This window comes from Gossypium hirsutum, chromosome A09, assembly GCF_007990345.1.
Source record: "Gossypium hirsutum isolate 1008001.06 chromosome A09, Gossypium_hirsutum_v2.1, whole genome shotgun sequence".
Taxonomy (NCBI): Eukaryota; Viridiplantae; Streptophyta; class Magnoliopsida; order Malvales; family Malvaceae; genus Gossypium; species Gossypium hirsutum.
The window spans coordinates 62,523,565-62,534,507 of record NC_053432.1 but is presented as its reverse complement, the minus strand read 5'-3'; the positions used below and the strand labels follow the sequence as shown (position 1 = coordinate 62,534,507).

General features: G+C 34.3%; 2 protein-coding genes across 3 annotated transcripts; one reads left to right on the top strand and one right to left on the bottom strand.

Moving 5' to 3' along the window:
- Positions 1–5,356: 5,356 nt before the first annotated feature.
- Positions 5,357–7,641, top strand: LOC107890284 (mitochondrial arginine transporter BAC2). The gene is made up of 2 exons (XM_016814761.2): positions 5,357–5,875; positions 6,829–7,641. The coding sequence occupies exons 1-2, from the start codon at positions 5,642–5,644 to the stop codon at positions 7,504–7,506; spliced, it is 912 nt and encodes a 303-aa protein (XP_016670250.1). The 5' UTR covers positions 5,357–5,641; the 3' UTR covers positions 7,507–7,641.
- A 1,587-nt stretch (positions 7,642–9,228) lies between these two features.
- LOC107889121 (uncharacterized) lies at positions 9,229–10,545 on the bottom strand. Of its 2 annotated transcripts, XM_016813440.2 has the most exons (3): positions 10,050–10,527; positions 9,761–9,915; positions 9,229–9,464 (listed from the first exon to the last, which is right to left on the bottom strand). In XM_016813440.2, the coding sequence occupies exons 1-3, from the start codon at positions 10,449–10,451 to the stop codon at positions 9,425–9,427; spliced, it is 597 nt and encodes a 198-aa protein (XP_016668929.2). In that variant the 5' UTR covers positions 10,452–10,527; the 3' UTR covers positions 9,229–9,424. The 2 variants fall into 2 exon arrangements, with proteins under 2 accessions (XP_016668929.2, XP_040932288.1); XM_041076354.1 differs by lacking the exon at positions 9,229–9,464 and having other exon boundaries at positions 9,601–9,915; positions 10,050–10,545.
- Between the last annotated feature and the right edge of the window lie 398 nt (positions 10,546–10,943).

Genomic DNA, 10,943 nt, shown 5'->3' with positions numbered 1-10,943 from the left:
GGTCTAGACATTGCCATTGATGAAGAGAAACCAGATGATGTACAGGAGAAAGATTGGAAGGCGATCAATCGGTTGGCATGTGGCACAATTCGATCATGCTTTTCTCGAGAGCAGAGGTATGCTTTTTCAAAGGAGACTTCTGCAAATAAGTTGTGGGTGGCACTTGAAGAAAATTTTTTGAAGAAAAACAGTCAAAATAAGCTCCACTTGAAGAAAAGACTGTTTCGCTTCACATACGTCCCAAGTACCACAATGAATGATCACATCACCAAATTTAATCAGTTAGTCACTGATTTGCAGAATATGGATGAGACATTCAAAGATGAAGATCTGGCTTTGATGCTGTTGGGGTCACTTCCTGAGGAGTTTGAGTTCCTAGAAACTACTCTACTTCATGGCAGGAGTGATATATCTCTGAGCGAAGTCTGTGCGGCCTTATACAGTTATGAACAGAGAAAGAAGGACAAACAGAAAAACTCAATCAGAGATACAGAAGCTTTAGTAGTCCGAGGTCGTTCATACACTCGGAAGAAAACTCAAAAGGGGATATCAAAGTCAAAGTCCAGACTCGGGAAAGATGAATGTGCTTTTTGTCATGAGAAAGGCTACTGGAAGAAAAATTGTCCAAAGCTGAAGAATAAGAGAAAAGCTGCTGTAGATGCTTGTGTTGCTAAGCATGATACTAGTGACTCTGAACTATCACTGGTTGCATCATCATCGTCGTTCCATTCAGATGAGTGGATATTGGATTCGGGTTGTACCTATCATATGTCCCCTAACCAGGAGTGGTTCTCTGATTTAGTAGAACTAAATGGAGGAGTTGTTTATATGGGCAATGACAATGCCTGTAAAACTGTTGGGATAGGTTCAATCCAATTAAAGAATAAAGATGGATCAACCAGAGTTCTGACTGATGTTCGGTACGTGCCCAGTTTGAAGAAAAATCTCATCTCATTGGTAGCCTTGGAATCCAATGGTTCAGTTGTTACTATGAGAGATGGGATTTTGAAAGTGACATCTGGCGCACTTGTGATATTGAAGGGCATCAGGAAAAATAACTTGTATTACTACCAAGGTAGTACAGTGATTGGAGCAGTCGCTGCAGCTTCCGGTAACAAAGAATTGGACTCAATACAGTTGTGGCATATGAAGTTGGGACATGCCAGCGAAAAATCCTTGCAAATTCTGGCAAAGCAAGGATTGTTGAAAGGTGCAAAGGCTTGCAAATTAAAATTTTGCGAGCATTGTGTTCTGGGAAAGCAAAAGAGAGTGCATTTGTAGGATTGTTAACATTAATGGAAGACAATTAATAATGGTTGCCATTAACATTAATGGGAGACAATCAATAATGACAACCACCAACTTTGGAAAAGTGGCAAGGGATAATTTTTTTTGGTCCTTGAGATAATGGGCTATTTATTGTTTGGTCCTTGAACCAAACAATAAATAGCCCATTATCTCAAAGACCAAAAAAAAATTATCCCTTGCTACTTTTCCAAAGTTGGTGGTTGTCATTATTGATTGTCTCCCATTAATGTTAATGGCAACCATTATTAATTGTCTTCCATTAATGTTAACAATCTCCACCTTGAAGATTTGATTAGGATAATCACATCTTCACACACTTCCTTCAACTCCCCAAATTCGATAAAGCTATCTTTTGTAGTGCCTACAAATGCGCTCTCGAGCGCCATACACCTGAAGGTGCTCAAATTCTCAAGATGTTAATCAAGTTCAAACAATGATTAAACTTGATTGTTGTTACCACATTGGTCATCATATCTGCGGGATTATCTGCTGTCGGAATCTTCTGGAAAAGTCATCAACAAAAGTAACAAAGTAGTGTTTTCCTCCCAATGAAGGTGTCTTGGAAGGCCCCCACCCAAGAACCACTAAGTACACCAGAACCAGTTGCAGTTGCAAGGCCACGGAGAGAAATTCGTAAACCTGCTCGATTTACTGATATGGTGGCCTACGCCCTTCCCGTTGTTGATGATATTCCTATCACTTATCAAGAAGCAATGCAAAGCTTAGAAAGTGATAAATGGAAAAGCACCATGGATGAAGAAATGCAGTCTCTCCGGAAGAACAATACTTGGGAGTTGGCGCAATTACCGAAAGGTAAAAGGGCAATCGGATGCAAGTGGGTATTCGCAAAGAAAGATGGATCTCCTAGCAAGAAGGATATTCGCTACAAGGCAAGATTGGTAGCTAAAGGCTACGCTCAGAAAGAGGGAATTGACTACAATGATGTATTTTCCCCTGTTGTGAAGCATTCCTCCATTAGAATTTTGTTGGCCTTGGTAGCACAGTTGAATTTGGAGCTAGCTCAACTTGATGTTAAGACGGCTTTCTTGCATGGTGAGTTAGAAGAGGAGATCTATATGACTCAGCCAGAAGGATACACAGATGCTGGTGGTAGAAATTGGGTTTGTAAGCTTAACAAATCGCTATATGGATTGAAGCAATCCCCGAGGCAGTGGTACAAGCGATTTGATAGCTTTATGAGAAGGCAGAAGTACACAAGAAGCAAATATGACAATTGTGTATATTTGCAGAAGCTGCATGACGGATCTTTCATTTATCTACTCTTGTATGTTGATGATATGTTAATCGCTTCGAAGAGCCAAAATGAGATAGATAAGCTGAAGGCTCAGTTGAATCAAGAGTTCGAGATGAAAGATCTAGGTGAGGCCAAGAAGATTCTCGGCATGGAGATAAGTAGAGATAGACCGAGAGGCAAGCTCTGTTTAAATCAGAAGCAATATCTGAAAAAGGTATTACAATGTTTTGGTGTAAATGAAAACACAAAACATGTAAGTACCCCACTTGCTTCTCATTTGAAACTTAGTGCTCAATTATCTCCGAAGACTGAAGATGAAAGAGAATATATGGCGAAAGTCCCATATGCTAATGCAGTTGGGAGTTTGATGTATGCGATGGTGTGTACGAGGCCTGACATTTCACAAGCTATTGGAGTTGTGAGCAGGTATATGCATGATCCTGGAAAAGGACATTGGCAAGCTGTGAAATGGATTCTACGGTATCTTCGAAAAACCGTAGATGTTGGTTTAATTTTTGAACAGGATGAAGCACTTGGTCAGTTTGTAGTTGGATATGTTGATTCCGACTTTGCTGGTGATTTAGATAAACGTCGTTCAACTACGGGGTATCTGTTTACTCTTGCGAAAGCCCCAGTGAGTTGGAAGTCTACCTTACAGTCTACAGTAGTTGTGTCTACTACAGAGGCAGAATATATGGCAGTTACAGAAGCTGTTAAGGAGGCTATTTGGCTTAATGGATTGTTGAAAGACTTAGGAGTTGTTCAAAGTCACATAAGTTTATATTGTGACAGTCAGAGCGCTATTCATTTAGCTAAAAATCAAGTCTATCATTCAAGAACCAAGCATATCGACGTAAGATATCACTTTGTGCGGGAAGTCTTTGAAAAAGGAAAAATTCTACTTCAGAAGATTCCGACAGCAGATAATCCCGCAGATATGATGACCAAGGTGGTAACAACAATCAAGTTTAATCATTGTTTGAACTTGATTAACATCCTGAGAATTTGAGCACCTTCAGGTGTATGGCGCTCGAGAGCGCATTTGTAGGCACTACAAAAGATAGCTTTATCGAATTTGGGGAGTTGAAGGAAGTGTGTGAAGATGTGATTATCCTAATCAAATCTTCAAGGTGGAGATTGTTAACATTAATGGAAGACAATTAATAATGGTTGCCATTAACATTAATGGGAGACAATCAATAATGACAACCACCAACTTTGGAAAAGTGGCAAGGGATAATTTTTTTTTGGTCCTTGAGATAATGGGCTATTTATTGTTTGGTCCTTGAACCTCAACTATAAATAGGCCTTCTCATTTCTCATTTCAATCATCCCAACCAATCTTTCTCTCTTAGTTTTCTCTCTTCTCCCATTTGAGAATTCTTAAGGAATTCTATTTGTTTGTAATATTTTGGAGATAGTAAAGTTATCATCTGGTGTTAGTGCCCGAGGACGTAGGTATAATTTACCGAACCTCGTTAAAACTCTTATGTTCTTTTTGTCCTATTTTTCTTTCAATATTTGAGGGTATAATAGTAGTATTTAATTGTGCTATTAAATTACTATAGAAGGGATATTCTGACTAAGGAAAGACTTGGTATTTAAGAGATCCATGTGATCCACCTCTCTTCCCTGGGAATTGAACTTTGTGTGATTTTTTAGTGCAATAATTTACACGCTTACGACCCTATTGGAACAACAGATTAAGGGGTTGGTGGCTAGATTAAGGGTCAGAACTAATATAACTGATGTGTTAGGCGTTGCTAGGTACAACAATAAGGGCTTGGGATTGTGGTTTTTGAAAGGTTGAGATTAATAGTGATAGCTTAGCTATAGTACAACTGGCTAATGCTTCGAGAATTTGAAGACCACTTGCGTTTGTTCCAAGCTAATGCCCCTGACAAACTCCAATTTTCTTTTCTCATGCTTTGCTTTGTTTTTCAACTATAAATCGAAAGAAAAAATATGCTTAATCATGTTTAAAATCACGTTGCCTTAATTGTTACAACAACAACGGTACCAACTGAGTTAAAACTCAATCAACATACTTTACTTTATTAATTGGCTTTACATGTACATTCATTAGAGTTAACTTCATTGAAAATATCAATGAATCAGATTGAACTGTAACATGAAATTTATTCAAGTTTGAATCGAACTAAATCCAATCTAATCTAAATTATTTGAAGACTTTTCCATAATTTAATTTAAATGAATCGAATTTAGTACATTGAACGATAGTTTAACCTATTGGAGTTGAAGGTTTTTTTTATGTTAAAATAATAAATAAAAAATTTTATATTATAATTTATTAGTCGAACATTTATTTTTCTATAAAAATTTTGAATTCAAATTATAATTCTACAATACCATAATCTTAACCTAAAACATTTTTATATATATAATAAAAAATGCCCAAAGAAGGTTGAACAACTTATGAAAACATTAAATCATAAGCCCAACAATTGGATAAAATGGTGATTTTTTTTGGCCCCTTGTAAAAATTAGTAATTCAATTTAATCCTTTATAAGCATAAATTTGTTAATTATAACCCTAATACTGTATAATTTTTTTATCTCGACTTGACCGTCGCCCAGCCCAAATGGATGGGAAAGTGTAGAACATAGGGAGACGTGGCAAGCTGGTAATGGAGAGAATAAAAAGGAGGCAGTTGGCCGTTTCCTACTAAGCAACCTGCGGCATTTGTTCCGGTTCTCCTGTTTTTTGTAACACACACACACAAAAAAGAAAACTCAAAACGAAAAATCATTGTCTCTCCATTCTTCCCACTTTGTGTTTTTTTTTTTTGTTCCTAAAATATTATGCAGAAAGTCAGATAAACCATTAGAAATTTAAGTTTATGATTTGTTTTCTTTCTTTAATGTCTAAAAATTGATCTCAACAGAATTCATTATATCCAAAATTACAATAATCACGAAATGATTTTAATCATTTTCTCAAGAAATAAAGAATACAGCTAACTTGTGTATATAAAATATGAAATATAAGAAGTGGTGGGGGGTTTTGGATTTAAACAAGAGAAAAGGCTTCATCTTTTGGTTGTTTTTGGATATTTAATGGATTTCTGGCAAGAGTTACTAGCAAGTAATTGGGGAAGAGAATTCGTGGCTGGAGGATTCGGTGGCATTGCCGGCACAATCGCCGGCCACCCACTCGACACCCTTAGAATCCGACAACAAAGCTCCAATACGGGTTCAGCTTTTAGCATCCTACGGCAGGTTGTCATCAAGGAAGGACCTGCTGCCCTCTATAAAGGCATGGGTGCACCATTGGCATCGGTCACTTTTCAGGTTTCTTCTCCAATCCATTCAATCAATTTTGTTGTTTCTTGGATCATAAGTTATGTTGTAGAGAGATTAAAATCATAATTAAACCTATAAATATACAGTCAACCCTCTTTATAATAGTTTTATTTATCTATTAAGATTTTGCTCTTTGTAAAGAGGTGATTGTTATATATCTATAACATCTAGTTATAGAAGATTATTGTTGTAAACCTATTATAGAATTCACATAATTAATTTCCGTCAAATAAAAAAATAGAATTTATGTTAAAAAAATAGAAATCAAATCAACAAAATTAAAAGATGTATAGCAGGTGTGGGCATTATTATTTTTGTGCATATTTTATTTTGCATTCTTTCACGTGATTAATTATGAAGTTCATAATTCTAACAAGTTTAATTAATCAGTATGAGTTATGAAGTTAAATTAATTAATTTATCATGATTTATTAAATTCTAGTAATCAATTTATAAGTTTATGATGTTCTAAATTTATAATAAAATATTTAATTAGAAAATTTAATAGTTTATTGAATTGATGTATTCAATTTCACCTTTAAGATTATTTTCATTTAATAAAGTATAATTAGTATATTTTTTTCATGTGAAATCTAAACATTTTATTGAAATGATATTTTAATTAAGATACTTTTTTATTTTGTAAATTATAGTTAATAGACTTGTTTATATGAAAGTGCTATAATTTTACATAAATATTAGATAATATGCTGTTATAGAGAATTAATTTAATAAATATTGTATTTTATAACTATAATTGTTATAAGTAAAAAATGTTATAGAATGTTAAAATAAAACATAAAAAACCCGTTTTACTAAAAACTTGATTGTCATGACAAAATATTGTTATAGAAAATAATAGAGATTATCGACTTTCTTGAAATCTCCCTTAATTTTTTTTTGGACAAAGAGATCTCATTGATGATATTTGCACATGACAGAACGCTTTGGTTTTCCAAATATATGCTATACTTTCACGAGCATTTGACTCATCCATATTTGCTAATACTGACTCCGTACCATCCTACAAAGGCGTAGCCATGGCAGGAGTTGGAACCGGGGCCATACAAAGCTTGATTGTCTCACCAGTTGAACTCATTAAAATTCGACTCCAATTATCGAAAAAAACTTCCCCGACCGGACCCATCCACGTCGCTAAAACCATACTCAAAACCGAAGGCATACGAGGACTATTTCGGGGTTTGAATATCACCATACTCAGAGATGCCCCCGCCCACGGCATCTACTTTTGGACCTACGAATACATGCGAGAACAACTCCATCCCGGGTGTCGAAAAACCGGCGACGAGAGCCTAAAAACGATGTGGATATCAGGTGGTTTAGCAGGTGTTAGTAGCTGGATTGGTTGCTATCCTTTGGATGTTGTGAAGACCCGATTGCAGGCTCAGTCGTGGACATCATCGAGAAAAGGGTATGACGGCGTCATCGATTGTGTGGAGAAAAGTGTGAAACAAGAAGGGCACGGGGTTCTTTGGAGAGGGTTAAGGACAACTTTGGCTAGAGCTTTTGTTGTGAATGGTGCTATCTTTGCTGCTTATGAGACTGCAATGAGGTGTTTGATTAATCAACAAAGGAAACAACATTCAGATAGGTCATGATAATCTAAAATAATACCGAAATTATATATGAATTTTGATTTGATGTGCAATTTGATACGTGAATTTTGATTTGATGTAATTATATACATTAAACTTTGATTGTGATTCAAATATATACATGAAAATTTAATTTTGATTCAATCATAGACTTTAAAAAAATAAATACATCAAATTATTTTTATATTAGTAAATATAATTATTTGCATATGTAATATACATACATAAAATGATGCTATATTAATAATTTGTAACAATTAAATTATTACACAAATAAAATTGTACAAAACCAAAATTCATATATAAAATTATATATTAGATTAAAGTTAAATGACCCTTCATAAAATTATGTGACCTTTGATTAATTTGTCATGAATTATGTAACTCATTTGTAAATATTTAGATAAATTTTGAAAAAAGTAAATAGAATGAGTGAAATTTTTGGATTTTTAAAGTACATTTCAAGGGTTTGTTGAAGCTATGCAATCTCAAATCAAATTTATAACAGTTTTAATTACAAATTTCTTAAAAATATTAGGAAACCTACAACACCCGTGTGTGCCAAAGACGATGATCATCATCACCAATTAATTGGATTACTCGTAAATGCTGAAAACCCCCTATTGAAAATTAATCCCAAATCTTCCTTATTTGGGAATTCATTTTCTTTTTCCGGTATTCAAATATAAAAGCCCCGATTTTCTTTTTTGAATCATATTTTATTTCGCATAATTGGAATATTAGATGCTACACGATTACATAACACCAAAAATATTAAAACATATGAATACATAACAAATATCAAAATTTTAAGCAACATAAATTATTATCTTATAAAAAATTATAATATAAATACAAAATACCTTAACCATATGGTTATTACAAAAGAAAAAAATTATTCAAAAGGAAAAAAAGCAAAGAAAAGAAAAGCAAACAAATACTCAAAAGATGTAATTTCAATCCTTGGTACCAAAACAACAAAATACATAGATGTAAAAATTACTTTGTAAATTTGCCGATTGAGTCTTAGCTCAATTAGCATGAGTATTGCTGCCAATGCAGGAGGATGTTAGTTTGACTGCGTTGAAACGCATTATCCTCCTATTTATGGGTTAGAAAAGAACTATAGTAGTTGTAGGCATTGTGTCAAAAAGAACAATTAAAATTCTTATTAAAAATTGAACATACTTGTGTCAGTATTGTACTCGGAAATATTGCATAGAAAGACAATTTTTCTCACACATATACCATCTTGACCTAAATTCAGAACAAAAAACAGTCATTTTATTATTACCATGCAGCAACATCCCAAACTAAAATGAAGCTTTTCATGCTATTCACATAAAATGTACCCAACACAAGTTTCAAATAACAGGCTTTGCTTATAAGTCTTTTCCTTTAAGTTTTATTTAATAAGACTCCACATATACGTAAAATTTCAAGGAACTAAACTCACACTAGACTATACATACGTCCACTGCATCAAATGGTGAGTTCAATGAAACTACCATATTAACTTACATGATAACTATTTAGAGCATCTATGTTGCTCCCACTTCATTTTTCTTGAATGTAACTAGTGTCCAATATATTTTCGGACATAATGGGATCTGATTCCAAGGACCCTCCAAATACATGAAAAAACTTTAAAAATTTGAACATTCCCATGTTGGACATATACTCGGTATTCACACCTACACTGGAGTCCTAGTCCAATTACGATAGTAGAGAATTACTACTATCTATTAACATTACAAGTTCTATATAAACTACAAGAATTCCACACAAGGTTCAATTGTTTACATACTCATATCCACACATACACTCGAGTCCTAGTTCAAGTAACATAGTAGAGCATTATCTATCAACATTACCAGTTCTGTATAAACTACAACAAGAGTTCAACACAAGGTTCAATTGTTTACATACTCGTATCCACACATACACTTGAGTCCTCAGTCCTGGTCCAAGTAACATAGTAGAACATTACTATCGATCAACATTACAAGTTCTACATAAACTACATCAAGCGTTCCACACAAGATTCATTTGTGTACATACACCTATCGTGAAAGATAATCACTCACCACAAAACAATGCCAATCAAAATATGAAAATAAGATTGCTTCAATTGTTAAGAGCATAACTATCTATCAACATTACAAGTTACATAAATTACAGCACGAGTTTCCACCCTAGGTTCAATTTTGTTCCTCCTTACAACCAAGAACATACACATTTACTAAAAGATACTTACTCATCACAAAGCGAAGCCATTAGGTCACGCGGCGATGCCCAAATTGGAAGATCAAAATAAGATTGCTTGAATTGCTCCTCTTGCTGATTACACATTGCTTCCGCTATGTCACACAGATTCAAAACATCACGAATTACCATTTCTTGAGCTTCTGCCTGCATTTCAATATGTTTTAAATGAAAACTCAAAACTTAGGGTTTGAATCCAGCAGTCATATACATTTTCAACAGATTCATACTAATACATAAATTTAATTTTGTTAAAAACTGATTAAAATTCCATAATTTACCTGCAAAAGAAGCTCATCAACCAAAGAACAAACGTTATCCTTATCTTTCTTCTCCGAATATAAAGACGACGTCGTTCTTCTCCCCTCTTCGGTCTCCCTTAGTTTCCTCCTTTCTTGCTGTTGAATTTGGAATCCTAAAGCCCTCTCTCGCATTGCGTTCAATGCTTTCGAAAAAGTCTCCCACTCTTCGATCTCTCTCTTGTACTTCTCCTTTACTCTGAGAAGACTTTTCCTCTTCCACTCTTTCCTTCGTTTCTCCTCTTCCTCGGGATCCACGGCTGCCGGTGCCGGTTCTGTGAGAAGGAGGCGGCGCTTCTTGCGCTTGTATATGAATCCGTCGTCGTTGCAGAGCTCCCAATCGTCAGCGGCGGTGGCCGTTTGAGATGACGACGGTGTGTCCATTTTGGGAGGGGTTTCCCAAAATTTTGAAATTGAATGAATTTTTCGAGCGAGAGTGAGAAAGAGAGCGTAAGCTAGCATAATGGTTGCTTAAGTTGGGCCGAACTCTTTAGATTTGGGCCTAAAGATAAAAAGCATAAAATATGTCATAAGTTCCTTTACTCGTTACAAATTTAAAATTTAGTCTCTATACTTTTATTTTCAAGAATTTAATTCATTTACTTTTTAATTTTTAAAAATCATGTATATGTTAACACTGCTAAATTTATTAGTGTAAAATTTTAAAATTAAAAGATACACAATAGATAGTAATGTAACTAAAAAATTGGCATTGTAATGAAACTAAATTTAACAAAATAATTTTAACAGTATTAATAGTTAAAATGAAATTTTAAAATCTAAAAAGTAGAGAAAATAAATTCCTAAAAATAAAAATATAAGAACTAAATTTCAAATTTGTAAAAAGTACATGGCTTATGATATATTTTAACAAAA